This window comes from Chelonoidis abingdonii, chromosome 7 (genome assembly GCF_003597395.2).
Source record: "Chelonoidis abingdonii isolate Lonesome George chromosome 7, CheloAbing_2.0, whole genome shotgun sequence".
NCBI lineage: Eukaryota > Metazoa > Chordata > Testudines > Testudinidae > Chelonoidis > Chelonoidis abingdonii.
The window spans coordinates 55,962,515-55,984,849 of NC_133775.1; the positions used below are offsets into that span (position 1 = coordinate 55,962,515).

Genomic DNA, 22,335 nt, shown 5'->3' on the forward strand with positions numbered 1-22,335 from the left:
TCCTAAGGAATGTATGGAAATTGCCACCTTGCTTTGGTGGTGCCAAAGCAGCATGTGCTGGGTCCTGCAGGTGACAGTGCAGTGCAGACATTGGGCTTTGGCACCCGCATAAGCTGCTTGGCTCAGGCTGGGGAGGGGAGAGGAAAGCATGCTGGGAGAAGGCCCCCCAGGCAGGCTGCTTTGCTTGGTGAACAGTGTATGCTGGCACCTGCTGTTCCAATCTACCCCCTCCCCTTGGACCCAAGGGAGTTACCACGTGTGGGGGGCAGCACCTCCTTTTGTGTGAATTAGGTTACAAACAAAACCCTTCTCCCACCCACCCCTAAGGGCTTCATGGCAGCTGAGCAGCCACCAGGCCATGCAACCAGCCGCCAGAACGAGGGAGTCACTCCCGCCACAAACAAATAGAAGGGACGTGGAAAGGGAGGGGCTCATGTGGGAGGATCTCATCAGTCGGAGGGGGCCAAAAAGAGGGAAAGTGGTTGAATCCCCGGGACCGCCAGTTCCCCAGATGAGAGCAGGACCCGGCCCCGCCCCCGCGCTGAGACGAGGAGGGGCACGAGATAAGAAATCGGACACGCAAAGAAGAATCATTGAGGCCCCGTCCCGCCACGCGCATGAGAAACCTCACGCGCACGCGTGGTTAGTCTGGAGGGGCAAAGCACAGCAGAAGAGGCGGATTCGTGCTAACGGTCGGTGGTCACGAGCCAGGCCCCCCATTGGCTGTGTGTCCCGCGCCGGCCGCCCATTGGCTGCAGTTCCGGCTCGGCGGGTAACTGCCCGGGGCAGCAGGTGCGTGGCTGTCTGAAGCAATGGCCTCGAGTGGCCCCGAGGAAGGGACGGCCGAGGTAGAACCGGGCTCGGGTGAGAGCTCCCGCTCATGGCCTGCCGGGCCCTCGTCCGGCGCTGGGCCGAGCCGGCGGCAGCTTCTTTCCAGCCAGGGCGAAGAAGAGGCGGAGGCCGACCCATTGCCAGCCCAGTACCCGTCCCACCTGGGGGCCGTGCCAGGGCGGGACAAGGTGGCCTTGTACTGCGACAGGCTGCTGCGGGGCTGCAAGGTGAGCGGGACCCGTACCCTTGCGCGCAGCAGTGGCCGGGGCAGGTGGGGAGTCCCCTGGAGCCGCCTGCGACGGGCGGGGACGGTTCCTTTCTGGGGAGGGGATGGGGCGGGGGCGTCTTCAGGGCATCCGAAGAGGCGGGGCGCGCTCAGCCCCACGCGTTTACCGCCCTCTGACCTTAAACAGCTCCAGCCAACGAGAAGATCCACATAAGGGACCGTGCGATCATGCCCTTGGGACGCTGCCCCAAGGAGGCGAGAGGAGGAGGAGAGAGCAATCGGAACGAAGGGAAGGGAGGAGGAAATGGAGATGGAAAGGGGAGAGACTGGGAAGAAAAATAAAAATCCAAGAAAGGTTAGAGAACACGCTTGCAGAGTGCCATGGTGTTTACTGGGCCTCTTAGTTCCAGGATATGAGAGACACAAGATGGGGGAGGTGATGTCTTTTATTGGACCAGCTTCTGTTGGTGGGAGACATGCTTTCCAGCTTACGCTGCTCCTGCAGAGGAGCTTGGTGTAGCTTGAGAGCTTTTATCTCTTGCCAACAGAATTTGGTCAAATAAAAGATATTATAGCACCCACCTTGTCTCTTATGTTATTTAGTAGCTGTGTCAAGTCTACTTCACAATGGTGTTAGTGCAAGAAATTATTGGCATTTTTTTCTCTGTAAAATAAAATAAATTCCCAACCTCTGGGAAAAAGTTGCACACCTCACAGGTATGAAATAACCTTGCCACCCTAACTATTTCATGTGTCACTCAACTGGCATTTATTTAAAAAAGAACAGTGGTTCATAGTATGTACAGAATACAGAGTCTTAATCTTCCCATGTGTTGTCATTTGATAAGTTTTAGAATATTGAAGCTTGACAGAATGAGTTGAAAGGCTATTCAATGATTCCCCACTGTGCTGTTTTGAGAAAGTGTTACCTCTTTTCTTAGTTATAATGGTTATCTGATCAGCTGGAAAGCTATTTAAAATCTATCCTCTTTCCCTGAAGAGTAGCAGCATAATAACATTTAGGAATTTGGTTATGATTTGTCAACATATTTTCTCACAGCACTCCGATTTAAAGTAATAGTGTACTGTTTAATTTTAACATTGTCAGTTAACTTTTTTTAAAGTATCCCCCCTGTTCACCCCTTTTTTTGCTTTTTTCTCTTTCCTGTAAGAGTGTACACTCTCCCCCTCCATTATTTTCTTTCTTTCTCCCTCCTCCCCTTTATATCCTTCTTCTCTGCTGCCCTTAGAGCAGTGGTTCCCAGACTTAAACAGCCCACAAAACCCCTTCACTAAATTGTTAAATCTTGTGAACCTCATCCTAAAAATGAATATTTCCAGGGATTTAAGTTTAAATTTCCTCAGTGTGATTGATGGGCTTGCTTTGCTCTGCATAGCTCTTGGAAGCCAGGAACCACTGCCGTCCACCCCACTGGCAGGGGCAGGGCTCAGGCTGCCAGCTCCAACTGCCCAGCCCTGCTGTTCCTGGGGCTTGGGCTGCCAGCCCTGCATGGAGTGCTGGGCTCAAGCTGCTGGGGGCAGGGCTTGGACTGCGAGCTCATATTGCCCAGCCTCGCTCATCCTGGGGCTCGGGCTGACAGCCCGACGCAGAACGCTGGGGTTTGAGCTGCTGGCTCCCCTGCAGACGGGCAGGGCTCAGGGTACCAGCCCAAATTGCCCAGCCCTACTTTTCCTGGGACTTGGGGTGTCAGTCCCACGCAGAACACTGGGGTTCAGGCAGCCAGCTCCCCTGCTGAAGGGCAGGGCTCAGACTACCAGCCCAAACTGCCCAGCCCTGCTTTTCTGGGGGCTCAGGCTGGCAGCTCCTCTGCTGATGGGCAGGGCTTGGGCTGCCAGTTCCAACTGCCCAGCCCTGCTCTTCCTGGGGCATGGGCTACCAGCCCCACACAGAGTGCTGTCAGGCTGTCAGCCCTAACTGCTCTGCCCAGCCCCACTCTTTCTGGGGCTTGTGCTGCCAGCCTCACGCAGAGCACTGGGTTTCAGGCTGCCAGCTCCCCTGCTGATGGGCAGGGCTCGGGCTGCCAGCCCCAACTGCCCAGCCCCATGCAGAGCACTAGGATTTGGGCTGCCGCCTCCCCTGCTGACAGGCAGGGCTCAGGCTGCCAGCCCCAACTGCCAAGCCCTACTCTTCCTGCGGCTCAGGCTGTCTGCCCTGCAGTTGGGTCCCACCTGCTGCCTCCAGTGCCTGGGGTCCTCTGGCTGCCCTTAGTGAAATTTTTCTGGCACTCCCCTCTCCCCCATAACATTCTGCAAACCCCACTTTGGGAACCACTGCCTTAGAGTGATGTATCATGTTTTATGGATTAATGTGAAGTTTTATATGAATTTATTTTTAAGTAAAAGTGAAGTGTATTTAAAATAGGTGAGAATTTTTTCTCTTTGTTCATGTAATAGGCAGAAGATGCCAATGAAGCAATGAGTAAATATCTTCTGGAGAAACTGAAGATGAAAGAAAAATGGCTCGGAGTCTGGAAGACCAATCCAGAGCTTTTCTTCATCAATTCTGAAGACATCCTTATACCTTTTGTTGGAATACTTGTTGAAGTAATTTTCCTTTTTATTTTTTCATTCTAGTTACTGTATATACTTGTTCATAAGCCAGATTTTTTTTTTTAGTAAAAAAGGGAAGCACCAGAGAAGGGGGTCGGCTTATGAATGGGTATAGCAAGGGAGAGATAGGACTCAGCCCTTCCCCCCAACAGAGGGAGCAAGGAGAGGCAGTGTAGCCAGCAGAGACAGAAGGGAAGAGGTTGGGCCACAATCTCTCTGCTTCAGGCCACATTGCTTCCCCCCCACCCCCCCCCCACCAAAGCAGCTGCAGCTCCAGGGCTTGCAGGCTGCGGCCGTGTCACTCAGCCCCATCTCCCAGAGCATGCTGCGGCCGTGCCACCTGGCCCGCTATGGCTGTGCCGCCCAGCCCACTGAAACATGCTGAGGCCTCACCACAGGAGCAGCTCTAGCCAAGTCAGAGAGATTCTCCCCTAGCCCTCCCCAGATAAGGTGGGATAGGATAGGGAGAATGTGGGGGTCCCAGGCTAGGGGTGGGGTCATGTGGGGGTGGTCACAGGGGTTACTCTCCTGGCTCCCAGCTTCTCCCCTCCCCAAAATTTCCCCACCAGTTGCTGTCCCGGCCCATCAGGGTAAGCAGCTGGCGTGACGGGACACTATGTTTACTTAGGTTTACCTTCATGCCTGTGGATCCTCGAGTTAAACAAGCCATCTCGGCCCCCTAGCATCTTATCCTGATAGCCCCGGAGCCAAAGTTTGCTGACCCCTGAATTATAGGCTCAGTTTATGAATGGGTTATAAAAATTTTCCATTTTTACTTATCCATCTTGGGGGGGTGGGGGATCAGCTTATAAACAAACCAGTTTATGATCGAGTATATATGGTAGTTATTAAAATAAAGCATTTAGGTTTTTAAAGTTTAATGGAAAAATAAGCAAGGCTCACAGCATCTTGCACAATAATTATCATTGAGTTTTTTTCAGATGTTTCTACAAAGTTCTCAAACACCTGTGTTTTCCGATCTCCATATAGTGATGGGTATTTAAGTATTCTTTGAGTGCTTGTTCACATCCATTCCAGTCAGGTGTGTGCTCACGCACAGAAGATTTTTCCCATAGCAGCATCTGTCAAGTCGGTCTGGGCAGCCCCTGGAGTCACGCCTTAATCGTGCTCAATATAGGGCCCTGCCACCCCTTCGGTTCCTTCTTACTGTCAGTGATAGTTGGCTAGACCTTCCTGTAGCCCTTGCTTAGCAAGCGCATTCTATAGTTCTCTGTATATAGTTACCTTATTATTAGAGTTGTTGGGGGTCCCCCTCCCATTCTGACTCCCTGGAGCTGTGTTATGCTGCAGTCCCCAGGGTTTAAAACCTGTGTGGTCCGGGTAAAGCGGATGCCGAAGTGCGATCCAGACTCCTCATGTTTACGGGGCCTAGAGGAGGGTTACCAAAAGCATTGTTGTAAGATCTGCCATGAGTTCTGCCCTAGAACTCTTAAAGAAAGGGAACAGCGCCTTAAGGTGATCTTCATGGAAGCAACTGTATGCATTCATTCCGACCAGGATCAGGGGACCTGGCTTCTGACATGTCATCCTTGATGCGGAGCACCCCAGCAGCGTTGTCAAGGTTGGCACCGAGAAAAGACTGGTCCTGGGACACTCGGCCCCATCATGGCACCTCAAGAGGTCCAGCTGAGAGCAGACATTGATCCCACTCATCGTTGCCTCAGAAGAAAAAGAAGCTGGACAGTCCACAGAAGTAAGATTCCAGGCGGGCCACAGCTCCAATCCCCTACTGGGGCCGCGTCGACTCCTGCCCAGGCAAGGCAGTTGAGTCTGGGTCCGCCACAGTCCCTAGAGGCCAGCAGCCACAGCTCCTTTCGACGCCGGAAGCTTTCGAAACTGCTCGGGACCTGTTGTATCTTACAGTGCCATTCTCGCCCCCAAGAGGGAAGAACCTCCAATGCTGGCAGTCTCACGCCCTGGCGCAGTCAAGAGGGAAGCCAGCTATGATGTCCAGGTGCTCCCCGTCTCCATGTTCCTCGAGATCAGCCCACTCGAACAAAGAGCCTACCTGCTCCCTGAGCTCTTGACACTCGAGGCACCAAGGCTCAGCTCCCCCCGGTTTTCAGTCATAGAGACCTTGGAGTCAAACAATCCAGGAGAAGTAGGAGTCAAAGATTGAGGTCCGAGACAGACAAGAGAGCACCCCAGGTGTGGCCACCGCAGTAGCAGAAGCCATTCTGGACCCCCTGGGCTGTTCACCAAGGCTCTTCTGCATCTTCTGTGGCCTCAGTAACCTTCATCCTGCCATAGTTTTTGCAGCTTGTCTCGGCGCCTGCCCATATGCCAACACCTCCAGCCACAGCATTGGCAGTGCTGAGCTGCCCAGCTTCGGCGCCAACTATGGCGCAGGTACTGACAGCTCCGGCACAGATACTAGCAATGGGCCCTTCGTTGGTGCAGAGAGAGGGATCGGCACTGGCTCCATCGATGGTTCCCCAGGTCTTACTGATGGCAGCACCAACACCGGGTTGGATGGCTACAGCCCTGGTGCCGGCAAGCACCCCATTGGCACCGATGCTGCCCTGAGAGTCGCAGAATCTCCTGGGGCCAGATGGCAGGGAACATCTGGTTCTTTTAAGTGCTTCCTCCTCATCGTTGCCAAACAAGGCATTGGTGAGTACAGCCGTAGCCCTGGTGCTCGAGGACAACAGGGTGCTGCAGCAGTTACTGTGAACGGCTGCTCAGAGTCTGAGCATTAAGGCCGAGGAGGCTGATCCCATGGTGGACATCCTCGCCCCCTCAAGACCTTCTCATATTGCCCTACCACTGATTAAGACTATTGTGGATACTACCAAGACCCTGTGGCAGACCCCAGCTTCTTTGCTGCCCACTGCCAAGCGCAATGAGAGGCGTTATTTCGTGCCCTCCAGAAGGTATAAACATTTATACTCCCACCCACCCCGACTCTCTTGTTGTGGATGCTGCTAACCAGTGTGAGAGACAGGGTTTCCAAGGGCCCTCCCCAAAAAACAGGGAGGCTAAGTGACTAGACCTTGTCTGGATAAAGGTCTTTTCTACCAGGAGTCTGCAGGCTCCTTATTTCGAACCAGCAGGCCATTGTCAGCAGGTACTAGTATAACACCTGTGTGGTGATGGCCAAATTTATGGAGCTACTCCCTTCAGACTCCTGAGCCAAGTTCTTGGCCTTGGTGGAGGAGGGGAAGCTAGTCTCCTGGGCTTCCCTCCAGGCCGCGTTGGACAGTGCAGATGCCACCACTAGGGTCATGGCTACTGGAGTAGCCACGAGAAGGGGCTCCAACTCTTGGGGCTCCCTTATGAGGTTCAGCAGACTATTCAGAACCTCCCATTTGAGGGTGTGACTCTTTTCTGAAAAGACAGGCAAGAGGCTTCACGGCCTGAAAAACTCACAAGCCAACCAAGTCTTTGGGTCTGCACACTCTCACCACACAGTGGAGACACTTCAGACCGCAACCTCTGCTGAGATTCCATCACCAGAACTGTCAGGACAGTTCTCAGAGGAGAAACTGGAGTGACAGGAAGAGACAACAACCGTCTTCAGGCCAGGGCTCTGGCCAACCCAAACTGCCTTCTGGTGCTAAATCAGCCTTTTGAAGGTGCGGTTGAGGATGGCGCACCAGATCAGAGACTGGATCTACGCCCCCTTACCTTTTTCTCCTGACTGTCTCCTTTCTACCACGCATGGTCCTGCACTTCAGACCACTGGGTGCTACACATGGTAGAGAGGGGATACTGTGCCCTCCCGACCTTCTACCCTCCTCCCACGTCCCTCTTCAGTGACCCTTCTCATAAGGAGCTCCTTTTCCAGGAGGTGCAGTTGCTCCTATCACTAGGGGCAGTGGAGAAGGTTCCTCAGGAACATGGGGTGAGGGCTTTTATTCCCAGTATTTCCTAATACCAAAAGCCAAAGGCGGCCTCAGGCCTATCCTGGACCTGCGAGAACTCAAGTTCATAAAGAAATTCAGGTTCTGCATGGTCTCTTTGGCCTCTATCATCCCCTCACTAGATCCAGCAGACTAGTATGCCGCCCTCGACTTGAAGGACACATTTTCATATCGTAATCACTCAGCCCCTCAGGAAGTACCTCAGGTTTGTGGTCAACAGTGCACTACCAATTTACTGTCCTCCGATTCAGCCTGTCAGCAGCACCTGAAGTCTTCACTAAGAAAGGCAGTCTTTGCTGCGTTCTTGCGAAGGCACCAGGTATAGGTATTTTTGTACCTTGATGACTGGCTGATCAAAGGCCGCTCCAGGACCCAAGTGGAAGCTCAAGTCAGATTCATCAGAGCCACCTTAGACAGCCTGGTCTACTTCTAAACGAAGCAAAATTGACTGTCTCCCGTCCAGAGGATACAGTTCATGAGGCAGCACTGGACTCAACCCAAGCTAGGGCATACCTGTCCGAGGCAAGGTTTCAGGGCCTCAATGATATAATTTGAGGCCTCAGCCAGTTCCCCACCACTACAGCAAGGAACTACCTGAAGCTTCTCGGACACATGGCTGCCTATACCTATGTGGTGCAGCATGCCAGACTCAGACTTGAATGCTTCAGTCGTGGCTTGTGTCGGTGTATTGGCCAGTCTGGGGCAGTTTGCACAGGTTTGTGATCCTGCCTTGCCCAGTCCTCGACTCCCTCTGGTCGTGGATTGACATTCAGGAGGTGTGCTCAGGGGTTTCCTTTGCTGCCCCACAGCTGTCTCTGTCCCTGGTGATGGATGCATTAGACTTGGGCTGTGGAGCTCATCTGGGAGACTGCAGAACTCGTGGCCTCTACTCTCAAGCAGATCTGGGTCTCCACATCAATGTCAGCGAGCTGAGAATGGTGTGCCTAGCAGGTCAGACCTTCCATCCTTATCTAATTGGACAATGAGTATCAATCATGACGAACAATATAACAGCAGTGTTCTATATCAACAAACAGGGAGGTGCATGCTCCTCTCCCCTGTGCAAGGAAGCCCTCATGCATTGGGATTTCTGTGTAGAACATTCAGTACACCTGATGTCGTACCTCCCCAGGGTACAGAATGAGCTGGTAGACCACCTCAGCAGATAATTTCACAGCCACAAGTGGTCCCTTCACCTGGATGTTGCAATTTCAATCTTCCAGAGGTGGGCTTTTGCCCAGGTAGACTTTTTTGCCACGTGACATAACAGGAAGTGCCAGCGGTTCTGCTGCTTCCAGAATCACAGCCTAGGCTCCAGTACAGATGTGTTCCTCCATTGAGGAGGTTCTCTTCTGTATGCCTTTCCACCCATACCACTCATTCACAAGGTGCTTCTCAAGATCCTCAGAGATCGAGCTCAGGTCATACTGATAGCATCAGCCTGGACCCGTCAGTACTGGTACACAACTCTCCGAGACATGTCCATGGGAGCCCCAGTTACCTTGCTGCTCTTCCCAGATCTTCTCGCACAAGATCACGGGCGTCTCCAACACCTGAACCTCCAGTCGCTTCATCTCACGGCATGGAAGCTCCATGGTTAAGTCTGTTGGAGCTTTCCTGTTCAGACAGGTCTTCCTTGGCAGTAGGAAACCCTCTATGAGAGCCACATACCCTGCCAAGTGGAAGAGAGTTTCAATCTAGTCAGCGCAGCGCCATTTGCCCCTGATGCTAGCTTCAGTGCCACTCATTCTGGACTACCTCCTCCATCTGAAGCAGGAGGGATTCTTGTCTTCAGTAAGGGTGCACTTAGCTGCCATCTCAGCCTTCCACCTGGGCATGCAGGGCTGCTCTGTGTTTGCTAACCCCATGGTCAGCCGATTCCTAAAAGGGATCGACAGGATATACCCTAATGTCCATCAGCCTGTCCCTGCCTGGGACCTCAGCTTGGTCCTCTATAGGCTCATGGGGGCCCCCCTTTGAATCTTTAGCAAATGCTCCCTGCTCTACCTCTCTTATAAGGTGGTGTTCCTGGTAGCAATAACCTCAGCCAGGAGGGTGTCTGAGCTCAGGGTCCTAACATCAGAGCCTCCCAACACCATATTTTATAAGGACAAGATTCAGCTCAGGCCCCATCCTGCTTTTCTCTCGAAGTTGTGTCACAGTTTCACATCAACCAGGACATCTCTTTTTTGGTCTTCCACCCTAAGCCTCATTCCAGCGGCAGGGAGCAGAGGGCTCCACTCTGTGTGTGTCCGCAGGGCGCTGGCCTTTTACATCGAGAGAAGAAAACTGTTCAGCAAATCAGTCCAGTTATTTGTGGCAGTAGTGGACAGGATGAAAGGTCAGCCTGTGTCATCCCAACTCATCTCATCGTGGATAGCATCCTGTATTCGTGAGTCCTACAACCTGGCAGGTGCTCCTGCATCTCCGATCACTGCACACTCTACCAGGGCACAGGCTTCATCTATAGCATTCCTGGCCCAGGTCTCTACTCAGGAAATCTGCAGGGCAGTGATGTGGTCCTCCAAACACACTTTCTCCATGCCCTGTGCAATTACCCAGCGGGCCAGAGATGATGTGGCCTTCGGATGAACAGTACTCCAATCAGTGACAACTTTGACCCTGCCTCCTGAACTTGGGCTTGGGTGTCACCTGATTAGAATGGACATGAATAAGCACTCGAAGAAGAAAAAACAATTACTCACCTTCTCCTAACTGTTGTTCTTTGAGATGCCTCCCTCCTTCCCCTCTAGCCGGCAAGAAGGAACTGAAGAGGTGGCGAGTTGGCAGGGCTCTATATTGAGCGCCATGAAGATGTGACTCCAGGGGGGCCCAGACTGACCTGACAGATGCTGCTATGGGAAAAATCATCCGGCCACTGTGCACATGCATGCGCACACACCTGATTGGAATGGATATGAACACCACATCTTCAAGAACAACAGTTATGAGAAAGTGAGTAACTGTTTTTTAGGTCCTCCATTTGTGCATGCTTTTGGAACTAGATGCATTCACTAACATTTTCAAGTGCAGAAAAGGACATACTTTGAGCTATTGTGTATGGTAGCCAGATTGTAGAAAATACTATCTTTGTATACTCTTCCATTCTGTATTCCTGAGATTTGTAGGGAAGCTAGTTGGAGTTTGATAAGTTCATATACCTATCATTATTCCATTGTGGCATCTTGGATAGGAATCTTACAGCCAGCTTTTTGGAGAGGTAACTGTTGGTCGCTCACCTGCAACGTGGGATCCTTGTGGACAAGCATTGGAAAAGAGGTTATTTACCTTATGGAAAGTGGACTTAGAAATGCTTTGGTCCACACAGATCTCATGACCCTACCTTTCTTCCCCACTGATTTGGAATCTTTATGCCAGGGGAGTCCCATCAGTCTTCCACAGAGAAGCTAAAATCTAGGAATGAAAATCCTGCAAGATTTTGGTAAACAGCTGAATTAGAGGAAACAATTTTCCTCTTTCTCCAGTTTCATTCTGGAGATGTATACAGATCTTGCTGAGACTTATTGAGCTTCTCCTGACCGATAACTACACAAAAGCTCATGGGAGTTGAGCTGCTATCTAGCTGTGGAGTAGTTTTCTTTGTTCTTCACTCAACTTTATGGACATAATTACTCCACTACTTGGGGATCCTGATATGCAGTACGATCTCTTTGTGCTTCTGAGACTGGTTCAAGTGCTTGTTATTGCACATTGGTCCTTGAGAACTGGAAAAAAAGAATAACTATATCCTGTTTCCTTGAATTTGCAGGTTGGAGGATAACAGTAGGGACAGGATTAGACTATCAATTCTTTTTTAACTAAACTGTTCCTTTCTGCAACACGTGATGTGTAGTTTTTTAAAAAAAATACCGAAGTTAAGGTTAAAAATTAAGTATTCCAGAGTCTGGAAATGCCAAAATGAAGGTCGCTTTCACAATCTTAACTTCTGGTCCTATAAACAGTACAGTAGTCTTTAATTATGAGATTACATGCTATATTTCCCCCCCTCCACAGGATTCCTGTGATGGGTTCCTCCCTGGGGTACTCCCTAGAACTGGGATATTACTAAGCCCTCTGACCCACCAGCTCCGTCTCACACTGTGTTGGTGTGACAAGTTGCAAAGCCCTCCAAGCTTCAACTTTCACCAGTATTCACACAGGTAGCGACACACCCAGTTGCAGTCGCATGCAGGCTCTCTAATCACCAGCCTTGGACCCCAGAACAGTACCATTCGTTCTGCCCTGGTCAAATCTGGTCATTATATATGGGCTTAACCTCAATATGAAGAGGACCATGCATAGTTGTGGTAACCAAGCTGAGATTTTCCCCAGACACCTTAGTCAAATGCACACTGGTTTGGATTAAAACATAAAATATGTTTATCAACTACAAAAAGATAGATTTTAAGTGATAGCAAACAGATCAAAGAAATTACCTGGTAAATAAACTAAACCTCAAACTGAGCTTAACATACTAGATAGGTAGAATATGAAATAGCAGATTCTCACCCTGAGTGATAAACAGGCTTAAATACTGGCCTCTACAGCTGTCTGTAGTGTTTAGATTAAAAAACAACTCAATTTTCAGTTTACCTATTCTGTAGCAAACTAATCATTTTCTCTTAAAATCATACTACTGCTTTAAGGTAAAATTAAAGGAAGATGTTATTTTCACTAATTAGTTTTATAGTATGGATCAGTTCCACAGGTTTCACTCCCATGAAAGTTAAGAATTATGTGTGTGGCAGGATTGGAGGTTCATACTAACAAAGAAATAGACATTTTAAAAACACTTTGTAACTATATATTTCTTGTGTCTTAGGTTTCTTGCAAACCATCTCAGAGCACCTCATCTCACTTGAAAGCTTCTATATCTGTTGCTGAACCATTTTCCTCTAATATTGCAAATATTCCAAGAGAGCTTGTTGATAATGTCTTGGAGGAACTGGACCATTCTGTACCTCTACTGGAAATCTACCCTGTCGAGGGGCAGGATATGGTAGTATTTGATATTGCCCAGGCTTTGGACGTTGTGAGGTATTTAGCTTTTTCCCCTGTATTTTTGCCATTCAGAGATGCTGAAATGTTAACTGAGGAACTGTACCTAAAATAGAAAGATTAGAAAGATTTACTTCGCATCATTAATAGTGTAAGAGTATTCACAAACAAAAATCTCAGTTTAAAAAGTGATAAGGATGAAAAAGCATTTTGATGCAGTCCAGTTAATGCCCCAAAAAACCCTTGCAATTTGATTCGCTTTACTTAGTCCAGGAGTGAACAGCTTTTGGACTCGAGGTTCAACAGCTCTATCTGGATTCTGGTGCTTTGCCTTAACACTTCTGTTTTTTTTTTTTTTTTTTTTTTACTCCTAAAAGGTGTTGACCCTTTTATCTTAATGCGCCAACCATATGGTGTTTTCAAGGTTTGCAGTACTGTATCTTGAGTAGAACCAGTCAGGAATTTTCTGACAAAATGCTTGTTGATGTGTAGAAACTGAAACTGTTTGCACAAAAGGATTTTTCAGTGAGTCATTTTATCTTGAAAATATTTGCCATTTCCTTCTAGCTTCACAGTGTAGTGCAGGGGTCAGCAACCTTTCATAAGTGGTGTGCTGAGTCTTCATTTATTCACTCTAATTTAAGGTTTTGCGTGCCGGTAATACATTTTAACATTTTTTGAAGGTCTCTCTCTATAAATCTATATTACAACTAAACTATTGTTGTATGTAAAGTAAAGAAGGTTTTAAAAATGTTTAAGAAGCTTCATTTAAAATTAAAATGCAGATCTTATCAGTTTAGTGCAGTGGTTCTTAACCTGGGGTGCACGCACTCTGTGGTGGTGTGAGATGTCCTTTCTGAGGATACAAGACATGAAAGATTTTTTTAGAAGATAAAGCATCGAAACCACAAATGAAGCACAGGCACATAAGTACAGGGGGCCGGGGCAGGGCGGCTGGAACCCCAGACCAGCAGTGAGGTGAGTAGGGCTGGCGGCTGGTATCCCAGGCCGCAGGAGGCTGAGCAGGGCCGATGGCCAGACCCCGGCTGGCAAGGGGCTGGTGGCAGGAACTGCACACTGGTGATGGGCTGAGCGGGGCTGGCAGACAGAACCTCAGACCGGCGGTGCTCAGCCCACCACTGGTCTGGGCTTCCATCTGCCGGTTCCTGCCAGCTGGCCTGCTCAGCCTGCTGCCAGCCTGGGTTCTGTTCACCTAGGCCAGCAGTGGGCTGAGCGGGTCCGGCAGCTGGGACCCCAGCTGGCAAGGGGTTCCGTCGGCCGGCTTCTGCCAGCTGCTGATGCCCGCTAGCTCTCTGTTATCCTGGCTTCCTCAAGTATGGTGACAGTAGGCCTAGTATAGTTCTTTGTTTTACCACTGCTTTCTCTTCCCTTGCCCCCCATTTGACTTTATTTTTGTATTTTGCAGAGTGATCAGCCTGTCAGTATCAGTAGACCTGTCTACCTTCTGTCTGGCCTCCCTTTGCTCAGCATGGCCTAACTCAGCTTGCCTTTTTACCACTCTTGCTGACTTTTCTTATGAGTACAGCAGAGCATCCTGCCTATACCAATAACAGACCATCAAAATAGCTGGAATCTATAGGGATTTGACTGAGCTTCTCTCTGCCAGTTTCCTTTCATGTGTTCCAAACTGGACTAGCCTGCTACTGTACTGAGCCTGACAACAATTTTCATTCAACTGATACTGCTGAGTGTCTAGTTGCTTACACCATTAGCTGCCAGCTTCAATGGACAATCCAAATGGCTGTACTCCTGTGCTAAAATGTTAGCATTAAGGAAGGGGAGTTTTGTTCCACAGCTTTAAAACCACTTCAGTAAGGCTTTAAGGTCAGAGAACGTTCATCTCAGCTTTCCTTCCCCTTTTATCAACTCTGTCGTTTCTTTTTTAAAGCATTCCTCTGTCTCTACAAGGAGCAGTTCATAGACTGGGGCAGCAGCAAAAGCTATAGCTTCAGAAGCAGCAATCTTTACAACAGTTAAGATGGATCACCTAGTATATTGGGGGTTGCTGTGTCTTTTGAAAAGGTTAATTCAGGCCTTCAGTAAGATACCTTAGTGTACGTGACCAAAAAAGCATTTCAAACTTCCTGGTCAAGTGGAAACACATTTCAGGATCCTCTCAGACTCCCAGACCTACAGTGTTTGGCCTGGAAATTGAAGTTTTTGCCTTCTAGAGCATGAATATTCAGGAGAGCTCATGGAACATCCTAGTCAAATCTAGAAATTGTTCTCAAAATCCTTGAAAGTTGCCAGATTTGTGAACTTGATTCTCATGGTGCTCTTGAAAGGACATATTGGAGTTCCTTCTAGATAGGCACTTGTCAAACTATGACAATCTTCCTGAAGGTTTAGGTCTCAATGTTAGGCTACTTGTAGCATATTCCTTCCAATTCTAGCATTTTTTGCAACACCCTCACATTTCCCAATTCCTTAAAGCTGCCTCTCTGCAGAGATGGTGTTAGGAGACTAGTAGAATTGTTTAATGCTTCAGATAGTCTAATTTTTCCTAAACAAATGGGGGAGTTTTCCCCATACTTATTAAAACATTTTACCTGTTCGCAATTACGTTGGCCAAGAGAGTTAGTTAATAGAGTTAGAAGGGACTCCAAGGGTAATCTAGTCTAACGTTTAGGGGGCTTTGTCCATCTGGAATCTTTCTGTGCAGTTTTCTTGCAGATGAAATAATTCTCAGGCCTGCACCAGAATTGTGCCCCGGACATTATGGTTTCCATTTGAACTAATCTATTTGCTTTTCTTGTATTCTAAGTTCTTTCACCACTAAGAGAATCAGTTACTTCCTTTTAGATATTGGGATATTCAAATTCTGTTTACATAAAACTAATTCTTGAAGAAAATCGGATGCAATTTTAATTAGATGCAAGACCTAAGGAAGATTGCAACAAATCATCATAGGCACTAGTCCTAGATGGATAAATTAAGGAGTTTGTCAGGCCTACAGTTTGTTCATAAAAGATCCCTCTCCTCCTGTAAAAGTTCAGGCATATGTCCATTTCCTGGACAGAACAGCATAGTGCTTTGAATTAATTTTGTAGTATAGCTTTGTGGACTTCAGTGCATTCCTTTATTGTTTTGAATAGATGTTTTGTCTTTGATATAACTTTTGGGCAGAAGATCCTGCAGAGGCTCTCTTGGCTTTCTTTCAAGAAACGACTTCACATGCTGAGGGAAGGCAGAAGAAAAGTAAAAATAAACCTATCCTCAAGCAGTTGTTTTTTCCTTGTGGTTCACTCTTGGTGTTTCAAGTTTCCCTCCTGTTTATGTAGATACGTTTTACTGGCTACTTCCCAGTTGTAATGGATTACTGAGCACCAGGTGCCCATGATGAAGACAGGTTAAATTTACTTACCTACGTGTAATTTTTCATTCTCTTAAGTGGGCATCTGGTGCTCTGTGGGATCTCTCTCAGGTTGTCACCTAATTTGCATTCATTTCCAGTTGGAGGGGAAATGTCTCAGTTCTTCCTTTTTTTTCTTTATGGAATATTCCTGCAGAGGGAGATGGAGAAATCTTGTGATTCCCTCATATTAGGATCTTCCTTTGTTGTAAGCAGTTTCTTCCATTTTCCTGTGTTATAATTGGAATTCATAATTTATCATCTTAGCATGAGCAGTTGATTGGGGAGTTAGAGAGAGGCAATCACTTCTCTTATCAGCTCTAATTGCCAGCACTACATTGTGAAGCTAGGGGAGTTTTTTTTTTTAGTCTTCAGGCCTGGAAGATGAGGAAGAATAACCTAGTTATAACAGATTATGGAGCACCAGGTGCCCATTTCAGAGAAGGAAAAATGAAGGGCAGGTAACTACATTTTTTCTTTTGGACAGCCATAAACAACCATATGGATGAACTTATAGAAGCACTGTTAAGATTTTACCTAAGGCTGCTGGTGAGGTGAAGAGAGAAATCAAACTGCAGAAATTAAACAGATTTTTCTTGCGGGGAAATAAGATTTGTGGTGTAGTTTTTTATGAAGTGAAAATGTTTTTCACAACTTGATCACCACAGTAAAAAGTTGTGAGGTTGATTGCCAAAATAACATATGGAAGCTTTTTTTCCCTGCTTCTCACGCAAGAACAAATGTGGTGGCAGTATCATACAGGGGGATCCCTGGTATAAGTCTCCCCCTTGTCCATCATTTCTCGTATCCATCGCTTACGAATAGGGGAACGGATTCTGATCCACATAGCTGTCGCTTCACCTTTTGCAGGGCTTTTCTTTGGGTGCTTCTCCTGGGTTCAGGAGGTGCTGGGAGGGAGGAAGAGAAGCGGGGATGGGGTGCGCTTGGAGGAGGGGGCAGAACTGGACAGGAAGAGGCAGGGCAGGAGTAGAGGGGGACAGGCCATTTTTTCTTATGGGGAAAGTTAAATTCCCTGGTATCTGTCGTTTCAGTATCCATAGCCCTTTTCAAGAACGCAACACTGACGTATCCTGGGGACCCCCTGTAATGTCAATATATCTTTTAGGTTTTTCTATGACTTCCTTTGGAGGGACTGGGATGAAGATGAAAGTTGTGAGACCTATGCGGCACTGGTAGAAGAGAGAATAAAACTGTAAGTATATTACCTCAAAAAAGAGAGAGAGGTTTTTGAGACTTTTTTTTTTTTTTTTTTTAAGAAACTGTGAGGGGTCTTCTCATGGTCCATTTTAGCACTATTCACCTTGTCATAGGGTCTCCAATGTTCACTTGCCACCTCTCACAGGGTCTACTGCATTGGTGCTTTAGCCCTCCAGCTAAGGCACACTTGAGTCCTACCCCTTCTGGGGTATTAAAGTCCAAAAATAAAGGAATGCTATGAACTCAAAAACAGAGTTATCCAAGGAATCTTCAGCAGGATCCTGCCCTTCTATTTAGGGCAGGAATCTCAAACTCAAATCACCATGACGGCCGCATGAGGATTAGTACATTGGCCCAGGGGCCGCGTCACTGAAACCTTTTCATACAACGATACAAAAGTATAGTCAAAAAATGAAAAAAATGAAGAATAATATAGTACGCTATTAAAAGTCAATGTATTAATTTTTTAAAAACTTGAAATGCGAAGAGGGGTTTTAGTAAAATATAAACACCTGTAACTATTCCTTATGTGGTCACTAACACTGATGTTCTACACCAGGAGTCTCAAACACATGGCCGGCAGACCGTTTCCTGCGGCCCGCCATAGGCCCTGACTCTCCCCTGCACTGCATAACCCTTTCCACCCCCGCCAGTCATAGCATAAAGTCGAGAGGGAAACTGAGGCTCGCCTAGGAATTATAAAAATGTTACAGAAGATTTCCACTTCATCACAGACACTGTGCATTGTCTCAACGAAGAGAACCATGGGAAATGGGGAGGGGACCTCTGGGCGCCCAGCACCCCTAACAGAGAGATCCTGGCTGATAAGGGGGGATCCCTAGGTGCCCAGAACCCGTAACAGAGAGATCCCTGGGCGACAGTGCCCGGTGCCCAACAAACAGTCTATCACAGGTGTCTCAAATACACAGCCCCGCCTCCGCCCCAACTCTGCCCCCTTCCTGCTCCTATTCCAACCCCTTCCCCAAATCCCCGCCCCTGCCCTGCTGCTTCTCCGCCTCCTCCACTGAGCGCACCATGTCACTGCTCCTCCCTCTTCCCCCCTGGAAAGTCCTAAGTGCAGCCAAGGAAGCCCTGGGAGGTAGGAGGAGGAGCAGGGACACAACACACTTGGGGGGACGTGAGGAGGAGGGGGACGAGAGGGGAGATTAGCTGGCGGTGAAGTTGGTGCCTATGGAGGGCCACAGGAAATCACATGTGGCCCGCCTTTTGGTCAGTCTTCCTCGGCCTGGTCATCTCATCCTTTGAGAGCAAGCTGTATCTGACTCTTGGCTGAAACCAGGCTTTCCTTTGGCAACGAAGAAGCAGAGCTCTGCTTTCTTTCCTGATCAGCCCAGCACTGAGCTAGGACTTCTTTTAACTCCATACCTGACATCTGTTGCAAGTGTAATGACAGGGCCAGTTGGGTCCAGAGGCCTTCATTAACCCTCTCCTTGCCAGCATGGGGCCTGTACGCCCTATAACAGAAGTATAATATTTTTGTTTTATTTTCACAGTTGGTGTGATATTGAGAATGGAACTATTCCTGTTCCAATTGGTCAACGTTTTAGAAAAAATCTGGAGAAGTATAAAAACATGCATTTGGAATTGGTTCAGTACCAAAGTAATATTAAAGAAGAACCTACAGCAGAAGAAGCTGTTGAATGTTGGAAAAAATACTATGAACTAGTAATGCTATGTGGATTGCTGAAAATATGGGAGGACCTTCGCCTCAGGTAACCTCTATAGCAGTGGTTCTCAAACTTATTTGAGTGAGTCCCCTTTCTTTGTGTCTGTAGTCATTTACGGCCCCTGCCACACAAGTACATATACCTCTGGCCAGGTGCCCAGCTCTGAAGGCAGCATTCTGCCAGCAGCAGTGCAGAAGTAAGAGTGGCAATGTGAAAAGTGCTATTTGTCAATACCACTTTTCACAGCAGACTTAGCTCCCAATTGCCACCCTTACGTCTGCGTTGCTGCTGTTCCGGGGCTGATAGCCAGAGCCCTGCAGGCGCCTCCAGGTGGAGGGTTGGTGGCGGTGGGGGGACAGGAGAGACCAGACTACATCCTGGTGAGGGATTGGTGGGTGAGGAGAGCCCTGGGATGACGGGCCTCCGGCTGTCCTCTTTATCCCTCCCCTGGCCTCCTGGTTGTGCATGGCTCTGCTGCCCAAGCCCCAGATGCTCGGGGCTGACAGCTGGAACGCTTAAAAAAAAATGCATACAGCTTCCGCCTCCCGTGACACATTCCCAGGTGTGCCCCATAGTTTGAGAACCACTGTTCTATAGTTACTAGTTCATACTTGGGGCCCTACAACAAAATCCATTCTTAAAAACATCATCATCTCTTGCTTGTCCTTTCGAAATGTTAATAGAAGTTAACCAGCATTGTAATTAATTATAAACTGTGAATTTAAAAGCTTCCTGCCAGTGGTTGAGACTGATATTCTCCCTATTGGAATTGTTATATTAAGATAACCAACTGATTGCTACTTATTCTCCAGTGGAAATATTAAATCACTAAAATTTAGAAAAATCTGTCCTTCCTTTTCTCTTTAGTTTATCAGCATTCTTGAGTCCTTATCCAGATGCTGTCTGAACTGCAGTATTTCACTGTATGAAAATATGTACTGTAAATCCATATTATATTAAAAACCCTACGTTAAAACAAGGTTGCAAAGTCAAGCATTCAGAAATTGGTAAATGCCAGTTAAGAGTTGCCCACAGGCAACCTTAATTCAGGTCCTGGTGTGCATATGCTCTCTGACAGTCTTTAATTATGTTATCACTTTTTTCCCCTCAGGGGACCCCTGCCTCATTCATTGCACAGGATACATGGTTCACTATTCACTATTTCTTTCTATCCTCATCATTATTTATTGCACACTGTACTCAGTGCAGAATTTGAACAGAATTATTAATTTGCTCATAGCATTTTCTGTATTTTTCTCATTGAGGTATCTTAGTTCTTTATGAAGATTAATTAATTAATCTTCAGCATCCCCTGAGAGGCGAGATGATGATCTCCCCAGTTTCCAGATAGAGAACTGAGGTACAAAGCTTACATTCAAAATTATTAAAGCGTAAGTTAATTTTAGGTGCTGAATTTGAGAAGTCTGAAGTTTGGTTTTTAGAGGACTTATTTTATAGCACTTTATATGTTGAAAGTACAGTGTGCATTGACTTCAGTTGCGGGTATGTCTACACTACGGGATAATTTCGAATTAACTTAAACTGGTTTTATAAAACAGATATTATAATGTCGATAGCACGCGTCCACACTAGGCACAGTAATTCGGCGGTGTGCGTCCATGGTCTGAGGCTAGCGTCGATTTCTGGAGCGCTGCGCTGTGGGTAGCTATTCCGTAGCTATCCCATAGTTCCTGCAGTCTCCCTGCCCCTTGGAATTCTGGGTTGAGAGCCCAGTGCCTGATGGGACAAAAATCATTGTTCGCGGATGTTTCTGGTACAGCTCCCCTCCTCCATGAAAGCAGCAGCAATTCATTTTGTGCTCTTTTTCCTGAGTGAACTGTGGCAAACCATAGCACAGCAAGCATGGAACCCTGCTCAGATGAATACTGCAATCATGGATTTGTAACCCTCGTCATTCTCGTGCCAGTCTATGCTGAACCAATGACTGCATGGCAGGCGAGGTTGGAGGCGGCGGCTACGCAGCGCGCGATGAGCAGTGATAGGACGATGCACTTGATTTCTCCAAACAGCGGGGCCCTGCGTTTCGGAGCTCCTGCTCTGTAATGGGCAGTTCTACCCATTTGACGCATTTGGGGCCTGGAACACGCCGACTGTGGGACCGCATAGTATTTTGCCAGATTGTGACGAATTTCGCAGTGTCTGCGATGAACTTTCGCTATGCAGTAAGCAGCATTTCATGGAACTTTGTAGACTTGCTTTCCCCTGCCCTGAAACGCTTGTCATACCAAGATGAGGCAGCCCTCACAGTGGAGAAGCGAGTGGCATAGCCTTCTGGAAGCTGCTGTGCCAGACAGCTACCAGTTCACGTCGGAATCAATTTGGAGTTGGGGAAATCTAACTGTGAGGCTGCTGTGATGCAGTAGCCAAAGCAATCATTAGCTGTTGCTCGAAGGTGGTGCTGGACACGTGCAGTCATAGTGGATTGCTTGGCTGGCGAATGGGATTCCCTAACATGTGGGGGGCGATAGTGGAAGCATTCCCTATCATTGGCCTGAGCGCCAGGGGCACCCAGTACGGTAAACCGCTAAGGGTACATTTTCATGGGTTGCTGCAAGCACTGGTGGATCCAAGGGAATTCACAACATCACATGGATGACCCGAAGGGTTCATCGGCGCTGCGCTTCAAAAGCTATACCATCTTGTTTTTTAAACAGTGCTGCGCTATGGGGATCATTACTTCCTCAGACGAAATAACACTCGGGAGCTGTTTGAAATGTCCTGTCATTTTTCTGGTATGATCCCAGCTTACCCTTTGATGCCATGCTTCATGAAGCCATACACAGGCAGCGGCAGTAGTCAAGCTGTTCAAACTACAGGCTGAGCAAGTGCAGGATGTGTGGTAAGATGTGATTTGTGGCCGTTTAAGGTCTCTGCGCTGGCGCAATTACTGACTCGTTTCAGCCACTTAGCCAAACCATATCCCCTTGTTATTGCTGCGTTGCTGTGTGCTCCACAATCCTGTCGAGAGTAAGGGGAGACCTTTATGGTGGGTGGTGGGCTGAGGCAAATCACCTTGGCGCTGAGTACACGCAGTCAGAACCAGACGATTAAGCCACAGGAGCGGTGCGCATCAGAGGAAGCTTGAAACGCAGTTTCATCATCAGACCAGGGTTCGTGTTGATGCTGTGTTGTTTCCCTTCATGAACCCGCCCTCCCTTGCTCCTCCCTGTTAAGCAACCACTCCTCCCCTTATTCAGCTTTGCTTAGTCACGTATTGTTTTAAAATCATGTTTTTTTATTATAAATTCATTCCCTGTAAGCTTGCTTAAGAAATAGTCGTGATCATTTAAAGTCATGTATTAAAAGTAATTATAAAATAGGCAGAGAATTTCAAACGGTATCCGGGTGCGGTTTGTAGAGGGAAGGAAAGGCCGTTAGCACATTTCCGTTGTAATGACACCTTCTTGGTTTGGACTTCCCAGGGGGAGAGTGGGCAGGTGCAGAAGCTTCCCCCAGCGCGTTCTACACCTCTGGTGAGAGAAGCTATTGGACATGGGGAAGGGTTGAGGGTGGTACCAGGGGCTG

General features: G+C 47.9%; 1 protein-coding gene across 1 annotated transcript in view; it reads left to right on the plus strand.

The window, feature by feature from the left end:
• The first annotated feature begins 812 nt into the window (after positions 1 to 812).
• The window catches only part of SHCBP1L (SHC binding and spindle associated 1 like), a 47,984-nt gene continuing 26,461 nt past the window's right edge, over positions 813 to 22,335 (plus strand). The window contains exons 1-5 of the mRNA XM_032779464.1: positions 813 to 1,058; positions 3,473 to 3,622; positions 12,335 to 12,549; positions 17,010 to 17,096; positions 18,616 to 18,834. Coding sequence (XP_032635355.1) covers positions 813 to 1,058; positions 3,473 to 3,622; positions 12,335 to 12,549; positions 17,010 to 17,096; positions 18,616 to 18,834 — 917 coding nt within the window. The remainder of the gene's footprint in view (positions 1,059 to 3,472; positions 3,623 to 12,334; positions 12,550 to 17,009; positions 17,097 to 18,615; positions 18,835 to 22,335) is intronic.